Source organism: Gigantopelta aegis, chromosome 4 (assembly GCF_016097555.1).
Source record: "Gigantopelta aegis isolate Gae_Host chromosome 4, Gae_host_genome, whole genome shotgun sequence".
Lineage (NCBI taxonomy): Eukaryota > Metazoa > Mollusca > Gastropoda > Neomphalida > Peltospiridae > Gigantopelta > Gigantopelta aegis.
The window spans coordinates 35,088,251-35,111,337 of record NC_054702.1 but is presented as its reverse complement, the minus strand read 5'-3'; the positions used below and the strand labels follow the sequence as shown (position 1 = coordinate 35,111,337).

General features: G+C 36.6%; 1 protein-coding gene across 1 annotated transcript; it reads left to right on the top strand.

Annotated features, from left to right (window-relative positions):
• The first annotated feature begins 6,523 nt into the window (after nucleotides 1–6,523).
• LOC121370462 (tubulin epsilon and delta complex protein 1-like) lies at nucleotides 6,524–22,320 on the top strand. Its single transcript, XM_041495712.1, has 8 exons — nucleotides 6,524–6,694; nucleotides 10,661–10,760; nucleotides 13,996–14,201; nucleotides 15,041–15,208; nucleotides 16,736–16,834; nucleotides 18,143–18,229; nucleotides 19,354–19,551; nucleotides 20,062–22,320. Exons 1-8 carry the CDS (start codon nucleotides 6,560–6,562, stop codon nucleotides 20,440–20,442), a joined length of 1,374 nt encoding a protein of 457 aa, XP_041351646.1. The 5' UTR covers nucleotides 6,524–6,559; the 3' UTR covers nucleotides 20,443–22,320.
• The last annotated feature ends 767 nt before the right edge of the window (nucleotides 22,321–23,087 follow it).

Sequence of the window (23,087 nt, the reverse complement as noted above, 5' to 3'; positions counted from 1 at the left end):
ATCATGACAGTTATTCCCGTGTGTTCTTAATGTTTTGGGTGTCACGCCTAACTGGACTAATTCCATAGGTATATCTGCTGCAAAAATAACACAGGACCCTCCCCAAAAACAAAATAAAAAAACAAAAGAAACAAACAAACAAACAACCCCAAGAAACCTCCCAAAAACCAATAACAAAAAACCACACCACACCCAACAACAACAAACAAACAAACTAACAAAACAAACCCAAACCCAAACCCAAACCCAAACCCAAACAATAATCACCACATTTTTTGTTTGCTACTCAAGGGAAATGTAGAGGTTCTTGACTAAATCTGAGCCGTTGATTTCATCGAGACACTCGGTGCCACTAATTAAACCCTCGGAACCTCCAACCAGGAACCGAACGCCCTTGTTGTCGGCGGTGGTGTTTTTTTGTGTGGGTTTTATGTTTTGTTGTTGTTGTTGTTGTCCAGTGTAATTCACACTCTGTTTGACAGACTCAGGGTGTGAGGAACACGCCATTCTTACTTTATACCATGACTCGACTCCGTCTCGTGACCCTGTTTGTCACGGGGATTCTATAATACCCGTAACTGAATGAAACACGATTGTCCAAATATCTCTCCTAACTGTGTATCTATTAGATCTCTCTGTAACAGGCAGTTATACCCGCTGTGGCTCGTCTAGGTATGATCAGAGATACGATCTTATATAAAGTATATATTATTATAGCACGTTTAGTTCACAAGAAAACACAACAAAACACAATACACTTTGGAATCTGTATTAACCTACGCTGACAAATGTACTGCCGCAGTAGTTAATTAATAACAACAATAACAACAACCCAGAACTGATCACTTAATTAGTTAATCTCTAGGTGTCTAGTTTACACAATATGCTAATCACTTCACCGTGACACAACACCCACACGTGTGATAATTGAGAAACGCTTCCAGGGGAACTTAATTAATAAAGGAATTACAGCTCTATTCCTAACTGGTTAATTTTTAATTAACCCTCAACTACTCCTTCAGTAACCTTGTAACACAGAATTAATACTGGTACCTATCAGAATAAAGACAATAACCTACAGTTTACCTAGGTCCTCTAGAATGACTGGCTAAGCTTTATATATAATTATTTAGGACAGTAAGCCTACAGATTACTGCGTCAGATGACCGGCAGCACCGTCTAAATAATATTGGTATAATACAGTATTAAAATATTTAAAGTCACATCAATCACATCAAGGTTATACACAGAGCAGAATATATATATTTACCAAAGTCCCGTCTGAACTAATATAGATCGTTCAGTGGACGACGACCGTTCCCCTGGATACTTCCAAATGTCTCTCCTCGATATATCTAAAACCCTAGGTATTTATTCAAAACTCTCAGAGACAGCGAATATCGCCTGGGGGTACAACGCGGTACCTCACCTATCATCTGATATTTCCACCTCTCCCAGAGTCGGTATATTTTTCTCTGATCGTCAGACTGGCTGTCGCCATTCCGCGAGCAATCCCCTGGCCATAAACAGCACTACCGGAGATATTACGTAACTACTAGCCACATGGCCTCCGCACTTGGGCTGGGTGTGTATTAGACGACCGTCGCGCAAAGGTATCACGTAACAAGTTGCCCATCTGGGCTAAAGTGCAATTTGGAACTGCACACGGCCCTCTAACACAATTAATATCGCCACAGGCGAAAAGAAATTAAGAGCATGTACCGTCACACTGTTTAAATACAGCTAACTCATCAAAACCATGTTATAACTATTACATATACGATAATGTAGTTTGCTATAATTCCAAGAACATAAATATATATTATTATACGAGCTTGTGTGTCGTACTGATTTTACGAAACGAGTGTCAGGATTATTGTATTACACAGTAGCATCCAGAAAATAACATAAAAGTGTTTAAAATACCCTTAGTCACATGTATGTGCAGGGCCGTAGCTAGGATTTTTTGTTTGGGGGAGGGGGCAACTGAGTAGTTAATAGTCTAAAACTCCTTAAACAGTTAAGAAGATAATTTTCTTTAAGTTTCTATGATGCTTCCGGATTTTTTTCCCCCCTGTTAGCTACGGCCCTGATGTGTATTGTATGTTGTTCTCAGGGGAGAATCCAGAAGAAGTTTTGTTTGATGGTTGTGTAACTCGTGATCATAAGAAGAGCACTTACAAGAGTGCTCTTTTTCTGATGGAAATTATGTGTGTTTGTATTGAGGTTTTAAATAGGCATTTTGCCACCGAGAGTCTTACTATTCAGTTGCATGGCTGCCACAATGACAAACCAACCAGTGGCGGATCTAGGGGAGCCCGTCTAAATTTTGCAACAGTTATAATTTTATTATATATTATTTTCATTTTTTTTACGATCCCCCTCCAAACCTCCCTCAAAGTTTCCTTGGTAAAACGAAATCATAAAAAATGTGGACTCTGCCTCCAGACTATTCCCCCACCCATGCGGCCATGGCATCTCCTTTTGAAATCTGATGGTTTCGAAAAATGACAACTAGGCCCTACATGAAATATATATTTGTTAGAATTCGTTTATGGTTTCCACGGACGCTTAACATAATATTTTAATAATACAGATCGACACAGCGTGAATAGGCTACAAGACTCACCACAAAACAAACTTTAACTGTAACTGTGTGACAGTTGACCAAATGTACTATGATGTAATTTGCGAAGACTATATCCAATACATAGGAAGTAGGAAATACAGAATTATGATGGACAAAGGCTAAACGGATTTCAGGTACATGTATATATTATTTTGACTATATAGAGTCAGCTTTTCCAACACACAAAAACCAATTTATGAGAGAGGGGGGGGGGGGGGGGGGGGGGGGGGGATAGAAATATAGAGAGAACGACAGAGGGAGGGGCAGAGAGAAAAAGTTTGTTTTTGTTTAACGACACCACTAGAACACATTTTTTATTAATCATTGGCACTTGGATGTTAAACACTTGATAATTTTGACGTATAGTCATAGACAGGAAACCCGCTACATTTTCAATTAGTAGCAAGGGATCTTTTATATGCATCATCCCAAAGACAGGATAACACATACCACAGTCTTTGATATACCAGTCGTGGTGCACTGGCTGGGACGATAAATAGCCCAACGGGCCACCGACAGGGAGGTCGATCTCAAACCGACCGCGCATCAAGCGAGCGCTTTACCACTGGGCTACATCCCGCCCAGAGAGAGAGAGAGAGAGAGAGAGAGAGAGAGAGAGAGAGAGAGAGAGAGAGAGAGACAGAGACAGAGAGACAGAGACTGTGATTCACTTGAATGCCTAAACGTGTAAAATGCTCCGAATTTATGGATTCAGTAAAAACTGTTTCTGTTAACATATTCTAAACTTAAAACCTCTATATTTTCAATGTCAAAGATCTCTAAAGTCTTTTTCCCCCGCAAGACTTCCAAACAATTTGAGATATCACTGAACTTGCGGTACATTTGAAGCAATAATGCGTAATTTTATGCCATTAAAAAATAGTCTACAAATCACATTAATGGGTGATTTCTTTAATAACTTATAGTCATCACACCAGATTGTGGTGAGATTGATTGTGGAGTTATGATTAATGTTGGTTTTGAACATGTATTTATATCTTAAACGGATGAAACAATAGTAAAAGCGGTTCTTTCTTTCTTTTACTTATATCCAATTAAAGTTTAAGCTCGTTGTCCAGGGCACACATCTCAGCTATCTGGGCTGTCTGTCCAGGACAGTCGGTTAGTTGTTAGTTGGTTAGTGGTTAGTGAGAGAGAAGAGGGTGCAGTGGTATTACATCTACCCATTGAGTCGTTAGAACTCGTTCTGGGTGGGAGCCGGTACTGGGCTGCGAACCCTGTATCTATCAGCCTTATATCCGATGACTAACCACGACACCACCGAGGCTGGTTGAGAAACGGTTAAATAACAATTAGCCTACATACTCACCTCCGTTGTGTGTGTTATGTTATTGTACATTTTTGTTATCATGTACACCGTGCAATAGTATGAAAAACAGTTTGTCTGTATTCGTGTTTCTCTTTTCAAGGACGAAACTCTACGTACATACATACACTAAATGTTGGAAGTTTTAAAGTTCGATAAAAATCGCTCTTTGCCAAAAATATCGTTCTGTATTATGCTATCGCAATAGGGCAACATGTGCGCTTTTCTCCACAGTTTCTCATACGATTCGCGTGTTTTAAAAATCAAGTGACCTTTGATAATAATGGATAATTAATATACTAGCTAAGCTTTTTTTTAAATCTTATTATTATTAATTGAAAACGTCCCTATTGCATTATCCACTAGTACTGTTGTATAATATCCGAAGTAGCGAAGGTGTACATACATGGAAATATGTTTATCAGTGTGCATGCGTGCATGCGTCTGTGTTTTATATACGTGCCCGACTAGCGTAATGTGATTGGTGGATACCTTATTATTATATAGTCATTTTATTTCTATGAATAGAAAACAAATTGTTTCACCGTCTGGCCTGTACATTCATATTGTTATTATTAATGTTTTTTGTTTTTGTTGCTGTTGTTATTGACACCAGATTGCTTGGTATTGGGCAATAAATTGAATTAACATTGAACTGAATTGTGTGTGTGTGTGTACGCGCGCGCGTCCCCCCCCCCCCCCCCCCCACACACACATACACTCTTTTTGGCACCTTGCTACTCCCGTGTTGGGAGATATATCCGCTTGCCTTCCCCACCCCGTATTAATATAAAGATATAAAGAGGGTGTCACCTGATTTAAACAATATTTATTCCCAATTATAATGCTGATTGGGGATTGGCCAACAGGCACAATGCCTATATCAAGGCTTCTCCATACAATTTGAAAATGTAATTCAGGTTTAAACAAGATGACAGACCAATATGGTAAATTCCATGATTCCAAATCTTAAAGGCATATTCCCAAGGCCAAGTTTACAAATATGTTCGCAACCCCAGGATTATAAATAAAAGTAACCTTGATTTCTACTGAAATAGAAGAAAAGATGGGTTATTTCTATAATCACGTGACATCCGGGGGGCGGGGGGGGGGGGCATATGCCTTTAAGAGTGGGAAACAAAATATAAAAGCTAAATCATACATTTTAGATAAACTAATACATGATCAATAATTCTCCATTACTATTACCTATTACTTATATATAACAAACACTATGTTTGGAAACATTGATATGTTTGGGTATTGTTACCTACACACAATTATAACAAATGTTTCACTTGGCCTTCCATGTTTCGTGCCCACAGAGTAACTCTGGAAAATCCATGCATTTAAGTTAATATATTAGTACAAGCAAATAGTTGTGTAGTCTCTCCTTGTGTGGACACTCAGCTACTATAGACCAGCACGCGGATGACGATAATTACAAAGTATTGCTTAGTGCATTACTTGAAATCAAAACGGTTTGAAGCAGTTATAAATTCATGAATTGATTCCACTATTCTTAAATTTATTTTCGGAGGACAGTCATTTCTACCAAACACCACTGGTGTAATAAAACTTTGTATGGCGAATATTATCATACAAAGGATATGTAAACAGAAAATGAAGTGTATTTTCAAACGGATAACCACAACTGCAAGATAGATTGTCACTGATATATATTTTGAACCTATGATCATTTAGATCGCTACATTCCAGGCGAAGTCTACAGTGAACTATTTGATTTGAACGGTGTCACCTAACTCTAAAGTTTAAGGTGGTGGGGGAATATATAGAGTATCGTATCTTGAACTTCGGCACAGTCAGGGCAAGACATATATATATACTTTAACCTTTGAAAGACCAATCGTGGGACACTGGTTGAGACGGGTCAATCTCGAGACGTTGGTTAGGCTATCTGGGATGAAGAGAGTTCAGGAGCAACAAAAAACAAATAACAAACACCCCCCCCCCCCCCCCCACCAAAAAAAAAAAAGAGAAAAAAAGGAGAAAAAAAACAACCAACATCAAACATCAAACAATGATATTATATATATGAACAAATAATGCACTGAAGGTGCTTTAATTTAAACCAATCTTTTTATAATTTGTTTAGGCTATTTTATGTTAGGCCTATGTATTCTCAATTTATTTTTTTTCTTCTTTTTTTCTTCTCTTTTTTGTGTTTGTTTTGTTTTGTAATAAAACGGCTATTTTATGTTATTATCTATCTATTTCTTTCTTTCTTTCTCTTTTTTGTTTGTTTTGTTTTTGAATAAATAATATATATCTGTTTTTTATTATTATTTTTTGTTATTATTATTAAGGCTTTAAACTGTGTTAAGGTACGTGTACGTATTTATATTAAAAATGTAATGATTGTGGTTCTTTAAATATACCATAGTCATTTATGTAATATCGGCAAGAGGAACTGTAAATAACCGACAAAATTAATAAATAATGTTCTCCTTGAACTATGACCTGGAAGCAATTTGTACCTTGCAAACAGGGGAAAATAACCTTGATGTTAGTGAGCAAATTATAACTGTGGTTGAGACCATATCGGGTTCTGATGGCGTCCTAAACAACAAGTTGGTGGAATCATGCCCAAACCACCATCAGGCACAACACAAGTCAGAGAAACCATTGAACTACTGTCGACCATTTTAGTGGAGAATGGGACATCCTTGGTTCATGCAGAACATTTTAGATTGGCAAAATTTGATAAAAACGACGCAGTAAGTCATGTCGCCGGCAGATCCACGATTTTGTGTGTTGGTGGTGGGATCATGTGTGTGTGTGTGGAGGGGGGAGGGGGCAGGCGGCTGTTCGAAAATTGTAAAAAGTGCACATTTTTTTAGTTAGCCAAAACCAGACTAAAGTGAACTCCCAAAGAGAGCATAATATTTGGGAGTGGGGAGGTTTGGGGACATGCTCCGCTAGCCCTAGTTCATCAAGATAAACGTCTCCGGCACGATATTTATTATTGTGATGTTTATTGCTGTGCCGTAATCGGGTCCAATAAATGTCAAAATGTTAAAAAACGGACCGTAGATGTTTACCTTGGTGAACTACGCTAGCCCGAGTACTCGGACTGTAAGAGAGCTAGACGGACATTTGGACATAAACACGCTCTCATTACAGTCAGAGACCAACCTATGTCTTTTTTTGGCAATTCCTGACTACCAAACGGTAGGCAACGAGTCCCGCTCTAATACCACAACAATCCTATGTTTGATGTCAAATACCTTTACATCAATCATTTTCGAGTTAAGTGATACAAAAAAATCCACATATTAATCACTAATACACATACTACAGAAAGAAACCCGACAGCACCCACATTTAGCTACGCTTCGTGACATTCCGTCGCAACAATTACAAAGCTCGGCGATCTATTTCGAGACTGGGCGATTCCGCCTTGTGCAGCAGTTACAGGGGTCATCTCATAAAAGGAGGCAGTACGTAGCACATACTTTTGCCGTATCCTGTCGATAACACCCCAAATGTATCCTTCAAATTCAAAATGGAATCAATAATGTGTAATTGTTTTGGTTTAATGACGTAATGAAATCCAAATTCATCCAAAACGGCATTAGCCAACTCTTCCATGTTCTAACTTCGCTTGATATGAGACGGCCCCTGTAACTGCTGCACAAGGCGGAATCGCCCAGTGCGCGATCACGTGGTCTACGTCTCGAAATAGATCGCCGAGCTTTGCAATTGTTGCGACGGAGTGTCACGAAGCGTAGCTGAATGTGGGTGCTGTCGGGTTTCTTTCTGTAGTAAGTGTATTAGTGATTAATATGTAGATTTTTTTGTATCACTTAACTCGAAAATGATTGATGTAAAGGTATTTGACGTCAAACATAGGATTGTTGTGGTATTAGAGCGGGACTCGTTGCCTACCGTTTGGTAGTCAGGAATTGCCAAAAAAAGACATAGGTTGGTCTCTGACTGTAATGAGAGCGTGTTTATGTCCAAATGTCCGTCTAGCTCTCTTACAGTCAGAGTACTCGGGCTAATGCTCCGCCAGAAATGTTTGTAATTGTAGCAACCTACTGTTGACAAACCTTTAGTTCAAGATAAACCTCGCGTGCAAGCACAATGGCGAGGTTTATCCTGTCTATCCATACTGCCATTGGCAGTTTCTGGACAACAGTTCCGAGGAATTTTGCTCAGAACGAAATTGCGGTCAAAATAACAATTACCATCACATTTCCCCACCCTAATCGTATATTGTGATCTATTTCGAGCTTACTGAGACCAAGAAATACTTACTTTGAAACGATCTTCACTTTGAATTAAAGGAAAAAAGTCTGACTTTACCGAGCAGATTCTAGCAGTCAATTACGCTGGCAGACAATATCAGCTGACATGCATGGCGACGTTCTAAACACCGGAATCATATGCCTTTCAATTGTTACTTGTATTTACCACACTTTTAAACACACTGATATGCTAATTATTAGTATTCACTATAACTTAAGAATTTCAGAGTTTAAAAAGAGTATCTTTATATAAAAAAACACACAAAAATCAAAATAACGACCAAGACTCATTTTTATGTCTTAAAGGTCTTTGAAAGGCATATGAATCCGGTGTTTAGAACGTCGCCATGCGTGTCAGCTGATATTGTCTGCCAGCGTAATGGACTCGGTAAAGTCGGACTTTTTTTCCTTTAATTCAAAATGAAGATCGTTTCAAAGTAAGTATTTCTTGGTCTCATTGAGCTCGAAATAGATCACAATATACGATTAGGGTGGGGAAATGTGATGGTAATCGTTATTTTGACCGCACTTTCGTTCCGAGCAAAATTCCTCGGAACCGTTGTCCAGAAACTGCGAATGGCGGAATGGATAGACAGGATAAACCTCGCCGTTGTGCTTGCACATGAGGTTTATCTTGATGAACTAACATACCTTTAGTTTAATCATTGAGTTCTTTTATGGCATTAAACTTATCATCAACTCCCAAATTGCATTCTGTGACGTTTGTTTTCTTGAGCTTCATTTACGCAATCAACATCCAATTTGTTGTCATCTGCATTTGATAGAATTTTAAGTTGCATAGTATGACAGTCCGCAGGAAACATTATGCCCTTAAATTTACTTTAATTATTTTAAATGTTGTTGCACTTTTTAACAGCGGTTATCAGTGTATTATGATCACAGGTGCGGATTAAATACACCAAAACATGCACATGACTACTGTATTAGTGATGGGGCCTCCACGAGTCCAAAATGTTGGACTTGAATACCCAAGTGGCAAACTCGACCCGGACCCGAGTATCCGACACTTACACTAAGGTCGACGACAGTCACTTTTCGCACCCTTGTTTTGGGTTCGTACACAATAAATATAGCATATCTTACCGTAATTTCACTTGAAATCCATATTTCGTACAAGATACAATTTTTTAATCACAAGATTTTTTTCAAACACATTCAGATGCATTAGTAATGTTCAATTAAAAAAATTCAATAGCAAGTTTGTATTGCAATTTTTCCAGCATTCTTAAAGCGGAAACGTCATGTACCCAGTGTATGGTTATTGTAAGGCGATTCAAAGTGACGTCATTGGAATACTGACGTCATTCAAATTCAAAATTAGCTATATATTATTACAATGCTTCACCACATTAAAATAAAAACTGGTCTACTAACCTTGACCCCTGTCAAATTTCTATAACGTTGTTTACAGGTTGGTATTTTGTTATTTTTCATAATTCTTGACAAAATATTAATTTTAAGTTTCAAAATATGAAAGAAATAAAAAGTACCTTTTGTCAAATATATCAAAAAATTACCATTGGATATGTTTTACTTACTGTGTACGAAGCCAAAACAAGGGTGCAAATAGTGACTGTCATCGACCTTAGATGATGATGAGATTAAAGAATGAAGTAAAATAGCATCATGCATCTTATTTCCAGTGCTGAACATGGATGCCAAATCATGCCATTATATATTGCCTTTAAAAAGCGGTTTATACATGCAGTGTTGTGACCGACGAATGGCTAGTTTAAAAAGAGAAACTAGCGCATTATCATATAATTATTGTGTAACTTATATCGTTAATTATCTATTGCTGAAATTATTGTCCTATTATAGCTGATCATTTGGCGGGGGAAAATGGTGTAATAATTATACAATAAATATTAGTTGTTTATTTGTTTTGTTTAATGACACCACTAGAGCACATTGGTTTGTTAATCATCGGCTATTGGATGTCAAACATTTAGTAATTTTGATATACAGTCTTAGAGAGGAAGTAAGGAACATTTTGTTTTCAAAATCTTGATTAATTAACAATATTTCTAGTCAATTGAAAATTGATTAGCAACTTCTGTTTAATGATTTAAAATTGTGTAGCAATCTCTCAAAGTTACTGAACAAAATGTTCCCAGGAAAACCCACTGTAGTTTTTCATTAGTAGCCCCATTTTGTTCTGATACCCTTATAAATTGGAGATACTGGTATATGTTAGCTATACTTAAAAGGTCCAAAGCTCTTTAAAATTGATTTTTATTTTAAATATCTGATATAGATGTAATAATAAATTATATAACACTCATACCACTCTTATAACATTAGCAGGATAATTTATAATTGATATAACAATTTTGGCAATCTACCTGGTAAGCACCTGAAATAATTACATATGTTTAACTTGTTGATGTTTTGCTCTCTTTTTTTTTACAGGTTCCTGTATTGTGGAGACTCTTGTTTGAACTGTTGTATTTCTGTCAGTTTGGTGGAATTGATCTTGCTGCAATACAAGCACGCAGTTACTTATCCACAGGTATGCTTTGATGTTATTATTTTAAAGCTACTATACTTAGCTGTGAATGCTGGTCAACTCATCCCAAAACCAATTCGCCCCTACCAACTTGCCCCAGTGTTTGGACAACTCACCCCAAACTTTATGGACGTCTACTACTTTGGTGTAATTTTATTTATTAATATTACGGTGAAATTCCGGTATTATGACCACTTATTAAATGGTTTTATATTGGGGAGATCCTAATATCGGATAAACAATAATCTGTCGAGCCTATTTTAATGACGTTTGTGAGTTTGTCCTACATATCCTTAAAGGAATGATCAGGCAAGGCTTTTGGACTCTGACTGGTGTGCATATTCACCAGTTCTTTTGTTCTTTGTACAATAAAATATGTTTGCAATATATTCAACAATATTTAATGCACATTATTGTTTAAAATATTGTTATATGTAATTAATAAAACGGTAATGATACGAGTTGACTAAACAGTGTGGGGCGAGTTGGTTCTGGGACGAGTTGACCTGCTCCCCATGGGATGAATTTTCCATGACCTTCCAAGGACACAAGTTATTAACTCAGAGTTCAATTGTTTTGAGAAGGGAAAGTGAAGGAACATTTGTTCAGTGACACCTCAGCACAATTTAAACTACAACCATTTGGTGTTTAACATCTGGTTATCTCCACACTTGGATGGGATAGTGAGAAAGAAATAGCAAACTGTGTCTAATGACCTCACATCACCGTCTCACATTAATATGAGTCACCGTTTCACATTAATATGACGTCATTATATTACCAACGACGTCATGTTAAATGCAAGCGTGTGATATCCCATGTGGGATACAAATTTGTTACATACTACATAGCTTTTTTTCATGACAGGGGCTCAAAAATCCCATCGCCTGATGCCCGTGCCAAGTGGAATTTTCATGCTGGGCAAGTAATTATGTTAATTGCATATGCCCGATGACAAGTGACTAATGTAACACCTAAAACATTTTTTAAAAATTTGTGACAAATCTCATTAAAACCTTTGCAAAGAGTTCCGATCGTCCGACTATTTACATAGCTCTAAGGACAACTAACCCTAACCCTAAATGATGGGACAGTTGCAACTCTTTCCAATGCGTTAACACACCAAAACGGAAAGCAATGTGTTGAAAAATTCGATAACACATTGCAGTTCATGTTTACTTTGATCCCAGCCATGGCTGTTTACGAGAGACTTTTCTCAGCTATGAACAGGATAAAAACATCCCACAGAAGTGTTTTGGGGTAGAGAATGTTAAATAATATACTCACAATAATGACACATGGGCCAAAATCCCTAAACAATTGGACCAAGTGGAAAGGGGTCTCACTATATCCACGGCCATAAAACAAGTGGTCACTAAGACATACTTTGACACAATAATTATATTTAAATGAACAAATGGACACTATTTAAAAAATAAGTTTTAAATCAACAAGTCGAGAAGACAGTGGATACCACTGGACAGACATATACATTTAGTACTTCCTGGGTAAGTGTTGTAACCTACTGGCAAAATTCTTTATTTGTGCAATGAAACCAATTACATTCAAGATGAAATTGCATTATTAAGCACTGTATTAAACTAAATAGGAGTAACACAATTGGTTACCTTAAGAAGTATGGGCAAGTGGAAAAATATATAGGGCAAATGAATATCTGATTGGCACTTGCCCTGTAGCAAGTCTTTTTTTTTTTCTTTTTTGTTGAACCCCTGCATGAGATAGCTCTGTTCCATATAATCATTAACAGTAAGGGATCTTTTATATGCAGCACTTTCTCATAGGCTAGCACATACCACAGCCTTTGATATACCAGTCATGGGTCAGGGGAAAAAAAACAATGAGAGAATGGGTCCATTGAGGGGTTTCAAACCTGCATCCAAGCACTTCGGTCGAACACTACCAATAGAGCTACCAACAGAGCTAGATCCCACCCAGTCAGCTGAAAGGTCATCTCGATATGTGTGATAACATTGGTTTTTGCTTACATTTACTGACTAGTGTTTTCCCTAGCTTGTTTTATCATGGTGTGGCACCATGCCTCAATAGTCTAGCACCATCTTGTCTTAATCAGCGCCATGTGGCCCAGAGATTAAACTCGCCTTTTTCAGTAATTAATTCTAAAATTTCCTTTATAAAACACTAAAAAAAGTTTATTATTAATTAATACAATATCCATTATATATATATAAAAAAACAGCGAACAAATTATGAAATAAGCTGGCAAATTATCAAACAGTTGAACACGTACAAACGAAACTCCGGCCAATGTAACCTGTGCATTGAGGAAAAGCTCGCCATCCTACAAACAAAAGACAAAAACAATCTCAACAAAAGGACTGAGCTCATCTCAAAATGCCGTCACACCAGTAAGCTCAAACCACGCAACCGCACTACATAAAAATAAAAACCCTGCAATCTTTTCACCAGTATCAGCTATCTGAAGATCGTCGAAGGGCGTGAAACTCGGAGTAATAGCGTAGGACAAAAGTGCAATATATATATATTTATTGCATGCTCTACTCTCTCTTAAAGTATTGAGCACCTTTCAAGCCTTTAATGATAACCACCAGTATTCTATATATATATATATATATATATATATATATATATATATATATATATATATATATATATATATATATATATATATATTATATATTTCATTGATTTATTAAAGCAAGTACATTAATTACATTTATTTTTATTCAATGAATGGTTTGTCGTTAATGAATACTAGTAAAACAAATGCCCTGAAAATGATGAAAATGCTCCAAAGGTGTTTAGTCTATCATGCCTTAACAAATGTCTATGGAAAACACTACTGACATAAACCCATTAAAGTCAGAATGGCTAGTAATGAATTGATGAATGGTTAACGACACCCCAGACATAAATAGAGATTGGCTATTAGGTATCAAACAAGGTAAAGTACATCAATATGATTATTTCCATTAAAATACCAAATTGTACAATTATGTGAAAACACAGTGTAAAGAGCTGTGAGAAACTGACAGTAGAATACAATACAAATATCAAGGTAAGTATATTTTAAAACTGCATAGAAATAAAAAAAATTTTAAAACTTCAAGTTTAATTCTGGGTGAAATTTAAAAGAATGGCTAGTAAGATTTGTTTCAGTACGTTATACTGAACTTGCCCACACCCAGCTCCATTAAATGTTTAGTGGTTTTGTTTACATTGGTTAAATTATTTTTAGAGGAACGATGTGTGTACGTAAAGCGAGGTTTACAAGAGAGGGGATATTTGTCCAGAGTGTTTGCCAGTCTACCCAATGATGCATCTGCTGGAAGCCGAGAACTGCTGTTGGCATTTGCCTGGCTGTTTTGTACAGAAGATATTACTGATAAGTTCATGAACAAATGCACATCTCCATTAGAAGAAGATGTCCACTTCTTGCACCAAGTAAGTTTTTATCTCTGGTATTCTCAAAGTTGTGTTATCAAGCATGGCATTTTGTGTGTGTGAGAGAGAGAGAGAGAGATAGAGATAGAGAGAGAGAGAGAGAGATATATATGGAGAGATGGAGCAGTTCAATGTTTTAACATAAAGTATGTAAGTAGCACTGAAAGTATATGTATCTAAACGGCATAAGAAGACTATAGTCCAGCCTTGTATTCATTGCCAAACTTTGTCAGTAAAATATTTAGCTTTTTTTTTTTTTTTTTAATAAAAGGTGTTGAGTTGCTGATGTGTACTTAAAAAAAAAAAAAGTCATAATTGGATATTCACCTAAAATGTAAAAAAAATGGTTGCTGGTGCTAAATGAAGATGATTTGAATTATTAATATTCTGTAGCTTTTGGAATGAATTTTGATCCATGTTGCACAGTTAGACTGGTTCATCTACAATCTCCAATATCTGTGTGGTCCTTAACCATATTTCCGATTCCATATAACTGTAAATAAAATGTGTTGAGGGTGTCGTTAAATAAAACGTTTCCTTCCTTTAAATCCTATTTTAGTTCCAGTTATTTGGCAACTTATTTTAAGCAGCTAATTAAGCAGTTAGTGTTACAGTAATAAAAAGTGGCCTGTTAAAACAGGTGACAGCTTACCGGTAATACATGTTAATCATACTAAATTATATAATTTTGGGAGAGGTATAAAAGTGCTTGTTTAACACCGCATTTGCTTAAGAGAGTTGACTACTTGTACAGGATTGATTTTATTTAATTAATTTACAGTAAATTAACTGAATCTTAAGTATACTGAATATATATATATATATTTTTTTTATTTCAGGACCAATTGTCGAGTATTGAGAGTTCTGTGGCAAAGCCATCAGTACAGAGATCCATCAGCGATCCTGGCTCATCCGTAAGGAATCTGCTGATGCTTAACGGGAAACTGCGTTTAAATCTGCGACGATTGTATGCACTGCAGCAGGAGGAGGCTAGGCTTACCTACAAGGTTAGACCTTCTTCATACATGGGACAGGTGTGTGTGGGGGGGGGGGGGGGGGCACTACATAGGGGTCAGATGTGTGGAGGGGACAGTACATAGGGGTCAGCTGTGTGGAGGAGACAGTACATAGGGGTCAGATGTGTGGAGGGGACAATATGTAGGGCTCAGATGTGTGGAGGGGACAGTACGTAGGACTCAGATGTGTGGAGAGGATAGATGTGAAGAGAGGACACATGTAGAGGGATCGGATGTGTGAAGAAGTCAAATGTAGTGGGGGATAGATGTGTAGAGGAAAGAAAGAAAGAAATGTTATATTTAACACATTTTATTTATGGTTATATGGCATCGGACATATGGTTAAGAACCACACAGATATTGAGAGGAAACCTGCTGTCGCCACGTCATGGGCTACTCTTTTCAATTAGCAGCAAGGGATCTTTTATATGCACCATCCCACAGATGGGATAGTACATACCACAGCCTTTGATATACCAGTAGTGGTGCATTGGCTTGGATGAGAAATAGCCCCACCGACGGGGACTGATCCCAGACCGACCGTGCATCAAGCAAGCACTTTACCACTGGGCTACTTCCCGTCCTCATGTGTAGAGACGGACATGTAAAGAGTTCAATTGTGTGAAGCAGACGGATGGTGGAGAGGATGGATGTGGTGGTGAGGATGGATATGTGATGGAAAGAAAGAAAGAAATTTTTATTTAACGACACACTCAACACATTTTATTTAAGGTTATATGGCATCAGACATATGGTTAAGGACCACACAGATTTTGAGAGGAAACCCACTGTCGCCACTACATGGGCTACTCTTTCTGATTAGCAGCAAGGGATCTTTTATTTGCGCTTCCTACAGTCAGGATAGCACAAACCATGACCTTTGTTGAACCAGTTATGGATCACTGGTCGGTGCAAGTGGTTTACACCTACCCATTGAGCCTTGCGGAGCACTCACTTAGGGTCAGTATCTGGATTAAAAATCCCATGCCTTGACTGGGATCCGAACCCACTACCTACCAGCCTGTAGACCAATGGCCTAACCACGACGCCACCAAGGCTGGTGATATGTGATGGAAACAGATGTATGTTTTCTTGAGGGGAGGGGTTGTCGGTTCAGTTAGGAGTGGCATATAGGTTAATTATTAGACTGCTTTCCTGAGGAATAATGAATCATGTGATTGATTCCTGTTTCCTGTGACCATATCATTTTAAGAAGTTACTTAAAAAAACCCATGTCAGGGGCAGCCGTACCACTTTTTTGTGTGTGTTATATTTGTTGTATCTGTGAAAATGTCCTTCACAGGTAAATTTGAGAGGAGAGTTTGGCAGCCTCGAGTCGTATCATTTTAACACTGTGCCACCACTGCGTGTGTTATTTTTCTGCATGACAAAATATAGTTAGGGGAGTAATTGGTCGTATTGTGAGTTGGGTTTCTTTTATCACTGATTACATTTTAGGCCAACATCTGTCATGTTTTGTTTTATATACATATAGAGGGTTTTTTTAAAAATTTTTAGGTTCACAATGCGACGAGTGGAGTGTCATTGTCTCCTGAGTTAAATCATTTAACTTTAACTGAAGTTCATCTGTTGAGACACCCAGAAAAATTAAAGAAGGTAATGTGTTAGAGCATCTATCTTCATAGTAATTCCTTATAGAATCATGTAGAAAATGATTTTGATATGGAAGATGGGCCATGGTAAGAACGGAAAGAGTGATTTATATACAGTGTTCGAGATTAGCGATATCCCGGGGATACCAGAATTTAATTTTGGATACCAGACTTCAACAACCCAATATCCCACTGGGATACCATATAATAATGCTGGGGTTTTTTAATCGTGCGTTGGTTTTTTTGTTTCTTCACTGCCTGGTGAAGTTAAATAACAGTATTTTCGAGTTCGTACCCAGTCTAATGCTATGCCGTAACAATATCTTCCCAACACGTACCCTGTCTAATGCTACCCTGGATGTTTCCTCCCTTGAAATGTTATTTGAGATATTGATTCCACGTCTGCAGAAAATTGATATAGGTAGGTTTATCATTAATAATGTCAGAAAAATGTATAGATAACTGCTAAATTTTAATTTATGTCCGTATTACTCAAAAAAAGATGCAGCAAATCTTTTTGCCGATTCCATTTGATTGCAATTTTCACGAATTCCGTGATTTCGATTGTAGCGTAGCAATAAACTGGGAATGAGAACAATGTTTTCCAAGTTTGTTACGATGTTATTTATGAATTCCATTTAAGTGTGCGGACATGCTTGAAACCTCTGTGGTATATGAGCATGACAAAATTATCCGCTCCGCACATTTAAGTGGGATACTAAATTCTCAGGTGGGATACCAGATTTTGAAATGTTACTATCCAACTGGGATACTGCCCAAAATTATAAATCTCAAACACTGATATATAGTTTGAACTATTTATTTGTAATTATAGCAATAATTTTTCAGTCATTAATTTATGTTTATGTTAAAAAATAGGCAGCAAAATCGACAATTAAAAAACAATCCTTATAATTAATGGGAGTTCGAAATATACATAAATATATAGATGTTTTGTCTTACAATAATCCATATTACATCATTTTCTGCATGAAATAGATAACATACACATAAAATAGATAACATACACACAGTAACACAAAGTTAAATATTATGGGGATTTGGCACATGCTATATAATACAATAAACATCAGCAAACAGACGATCTATGAACAATAAGAGCTCATGTACATGTATATTAAGTCGGCTGTGAATTTGTACAGTGCTAGAAAGCTACATGTTATGTATTCCCATTTTATCTGCAACACTTTAAGGTTCAAACATGTTGAAGTTTCAGTAATTTAGTCAGATATGATTAAATATACAACATGTAGTTGACTTGTGTTCATGAATTATATGAAACCGGTTTCAGATGCTCTTCCTTTTGGAGAAGGACAACGAACGGCTTGAGCACTTACTGTCTTGGAAAGAACAGGAAGATGTGTTTTGGACATGGATGGTAAGGCTGTAGTCAGAGGTGCACAGAATAGACATAAAGTAGGAGAAGTAAGATTGTGTGTATGTACCTGAGACAGGCTGTGAAACAATGGTTTGCTGTGGGGGCAATGACTCCCCCCACCCCCCACCTTACCTTTTACTGTGCTTTGAATCTCCCAAATTCAACATTTTCTTTCAGAAACATACATTTACTTTCAGAAGCATGCCCCCAAATTCCCTGTAAACAGTGTATAGATCCATAAATACAGGTAATTGTATCAAACTATGTGCTGGGGGTATTAATAATTCCTTTTTTTGTTTTTCTTAATTATTAAAATCATTCTGAACCCTTTTCACCACATCAATAATGTACCAATAGATTATATACAGTGAAACTTCTTTAAACCAGACATCCATGCGACCAAATATTTTTTCCGGTTTTCAGGGGTTTACATTGATACAAAACCTTTTGTTGCCTATTCACATTTGGCTTTATATATGTATTGAAGATGAATATAACAGTTAATAATCCAATAAAGAACCTTTGACTTAAGATATTTTAACGTTTGCTTATATACTTTAAAAACTTTTAATGATTTTAAGTTTATCATCGTGTGATAGTTCAATACAGCGAAATTTACCTGGACGTTCAGTATTAAATATCGATATGGCAATGAAACGCTACTGACATCTTTTCGACATCGAAAAGCCAACATTTCTTTTACCTACTCTTTATTTTGCTAAATAACAGTTTTAAAACAAACAATAGGAAGACGGATTAAATTCATTGTTCTTTTGTCGACCCATGAAGCAAATTATAAATATGTTTGTAATGAATATCAAAGCTGTCACTTGATGTTTAATTGTTTGTTGTTTGCCAACATACGCAGTGATGACAATCAGTGACTCCATAATGGATGACAACGGTCTGATCATCTGGTTTTCAGAGGTACAAAATGCACTAAATAAAACGTTTGGGACTGAATTATTCGTCCAGTGTTCAGTTTGGAGAGGTAAACTTTAGTGTTAGAAGATGCGTAAATCACGGGACTTTGAAAAACATCCAGTTTTGAGAGAATTCCGGTCTAGAGAGGGTCCAGTCTTGATGGGTTTCACTGTATTAATAAAACTTGCACTATTCTACAGGACAGTGTACTTCAACTGAAGAAGAAAGAGGCGACCAATGCACCCAGTGTTGACAAGTCAGATGAGACCTCACTTGTGTACCTCACTGTGATGCCGTCTATTAAACAAGATATTCAACACTGCAGACAACAGCTTATTGATGCCATCTTGAGTTACGAGTCCATAATAGAAGGGCTAGAGGATCTCTGGCATTCAAAGGTAAGTTATGGGCATTTTCATTATTTATGGAAGGTGGGGGGAAAAAAGAAGAAATTTAAGAATTTTAAGTACTCTCTTCAACATATAATATTTACATTTTGTTTAAACAAGTCTACAACTGGCACTTTTATTGGCTGTTGTGATGATTGTACCAGCTGTTTGGTAAAAGTACATTGTTTAAATTTTATTACACATTCAGTTTTTAAAGGGTTGGTTGAGAATGGTTGAAAGAACACTAAATATAGACCATATTGCAAATTCACTGCATATTACACGTTGAATAAATGTGCATCCTATTTTACTGGTCTACTTAAAGCAAAAAGTGATTATAAAATTGATCAAAATAAGGTACCAGATAGTATGGTATTGTTCTGAGTAGTGGGTTATTGGAGTTGGGTTGGGGTTTTTTTGGGGGGGGGGTTGGAAGGTTTTTTTTAACCAATTTAACATAATGTTAACATTAAAGCACTTTTCCAAGACAAATGGTTTTGAATGTTTTATCTATTTCAGAAATTTGAAGTATCTTCATTAGAACTAGACAACCTGTTGACATTGATAAACATGGAGATTTCTTTACAAAAAGCCAACCTCATTATGATCAAACCCAGAAGCTCGTCTTGTACGAAGAGATTACCAAAATTCATTTTACAGAAACCGTGCAACAAGACGAAACGATCAAACCTGTCTCGTGAAAGAGGTGACCCTGGCTTGTCTCCACCTACAGACATCCAGTCATATACTGCTGAGCTTCATAATCAGATCTCCAAACTGGAGTCAGAAATATCAAAGATGCAGTCGGACTGCAGACTGGAACTGGACTTGCTAGCCCAGAAGATCCCCTCGGCAGTTTGTATCCAGCCACTAGCATTGCAGAAAAGACTTGCAAGATAATGCTGAACGTGAACTCATCAGTCAGACTGCTACTTTGCCAGTCATTTTTGACATGATTTCAAAAGTAACTTAACCTCATTACCATACACATATGGTTTATTTACTAGAGACATTGCAACAAAACCAACACCAAATAGTGATATTTGTATTGTTAATGAGGAGATACTGGTATTTATTTACCTACTAGATAACATATGTAAAACTGTGTTTGGAGGGTGTGACATATTATTGAGTTCCTTCCCTTGGTAACAGATAAGTAACATTCTTTATTGTGGTCAGTTATTGCAGAACTTGCTTCTTGTTGATATTATTCAGACCTTGCCATAACAAAAAACTGAGAGAAGTAATTAATTGCTCCTCAAACATAGATTATGAGGTGTTCATTTATGCTATTTAACATGTTAATACATGTACGATATAAATTCATGTGCTAAGGGGAGCTAAAATTACTCTTTGAACTATCTCGGGGGAGTGTGGGGAGTGAGAGTGACAGCTCCCCTTAAACATTGATGTCTGGTTATGCATTTATTGATGGCTGTTAATGTTGTAGACCGGGGCATCTCAACCTTTGACTTGCAACCAGTTTGTCAGGAACTCACCAACACTAAAATGGCCACTCGTTATAAGTTCCCTTTGTCTTGACCTGCTAATATAAAAGATACAAGCATGAAGTGAACATGCTTGCCATGGAAATCCTGTTTTGTATTTAGCGATTGATTTTGCAAAAAAGACCTGCAAGATATGAAACCTCATTATATGACCTGACCGTTGATTAGATCTTTTTCAAGATTTATTTTTCTATTAATTTAACACAAAAATTGTTTTGACTCGACTTAATAGACTTGGAGAGTTGGGCTTATGTAATGGAATACACTGTCCAACAGCCCATTTATTATTGGGGACCAGAGATCATCTTCTGACTTTAGGTGTCATGTGTGATAGGATTGATGAAGGAATTCAAATTTTCAGTTTAAATTTTTTAAACATTTAATAATAAATTTAAACATCATATCAAGTTTCAGAACAATTCAATCAAAACAGCAAAAGAAAATATATAGATTTCAAAGGAAAAGTTGAGGGACAGACACTGAACAAACCAGTATTAGAAAAGCTCCCCAGACGTATGTCACAACGGAGCTAAAAATTAATAAACAGATTTTGCTCATCGCCTATTTACAAAGGAGATAGTTTATCAACAAGACTGAAAAAAGTATCTGGCAAGTTTAGTAAAGTAACTGGTTAATTTTGCTGTCTACCAGCTCTTTACTAGGAACACTGGCATGGTAACTGTGAAACATGCTCTTGCTCACAGCCACCAAACTCTTTACCGAAAACAAGCATGGGATGTTTTAAATATAATAACCCATCCACCCACCACAGACCAGACAGCACATTTTATGGTCTTTGTAGAGAAGTCTAGACTTGAAAATAACCTAGTCTATCTTCTAGAGTTTAAATCAAATAGTTCTGAAATTTGGTACTATGATTCTTTGGGACAGTCTTCACAAACTAAAATAAAAAGATATTTTAGGGAAAACATTTTTAAATTAAATTTTATAAATTCAAATAAAAATTTAACATTGAACATTTTCAAAGTCTATCTACTCTTAAAGTTTTAAATTTAAAAGATTTATATTGGAATTGAAAATTTGAAAGCCTATTTTATCATAGAGTTATGGTCGGACAGTTGGTCTTTACAAATTAATGAATGGTCTACTACTGACTTGAATAGTGGAGCTCTATAAGCCAATTGGACCAGCCTCGGTGGCGTCGTGGCAGGCCATCGGTCTACAGGCTGGTAGGTACTGGGTTCGGATCCCAGTCGCGGCATGGGATTTTTAATCCAGATACTGACTCCAAACCCTGAGTGAGTGCTCCGCAAGGCTCAATGGGTAGGTGTAAACCACTTGCACCGAGCAGTGATCCATAACTGGTTCAACAAAGGCCATGGTTTGTGCTATCCTGCCTGTGGGAAGCGCAAATAAAAGATCCCTTGCTGCCAATCGGAAGAGTAGCCCATGTAGTGGCGACAGCGGGTTTCCTCTCAAAATCTGTGTGGTCCTTAACCATATGTCTGACGCCATATAACCGTAAATAAAATGTGTTGAGTGCATCGTTAAATAAAACACTTCTTTCTTTCTATAAGCCAATTGGCTTCTTGTTTTAGATTTGTTTTGTTATATTTATTTATTGTTATAGTTGTTTCAACATGAGTTTTCTCTCTCTTTAGTTTTTTTTTTTTCATGTAATTAAACTTCAATAAATAATTGAAAATTAAATAGTGGAGCTCTATAGGCCTCTTGTTTTATATTTGACATAATTTTCTCCACATGTGTTAAAATAACCATAAATTTGTTATATTGTTTTTTTGTTATATTTATTAATTTTGTAGTTGTGTTTTAACATGAGTTTTCTTTCTCTTTAGTTTTCTGATGTAGTTAAATAAAAGGTATAATTCCAATAAATAATTTGATTTAAATTTATAGTTGATGCCTTTTCAGGATAAATATGTTTCTGTGGTACATCACTTCACTGAGGTCCAAAGGTAGGTTTTGGTAAATTAAATTACATTATACACATGATAAATCCAGATATATCACTTACTTACATGTGTATCTTACTTAACTTTCAATTATATTTCTTTT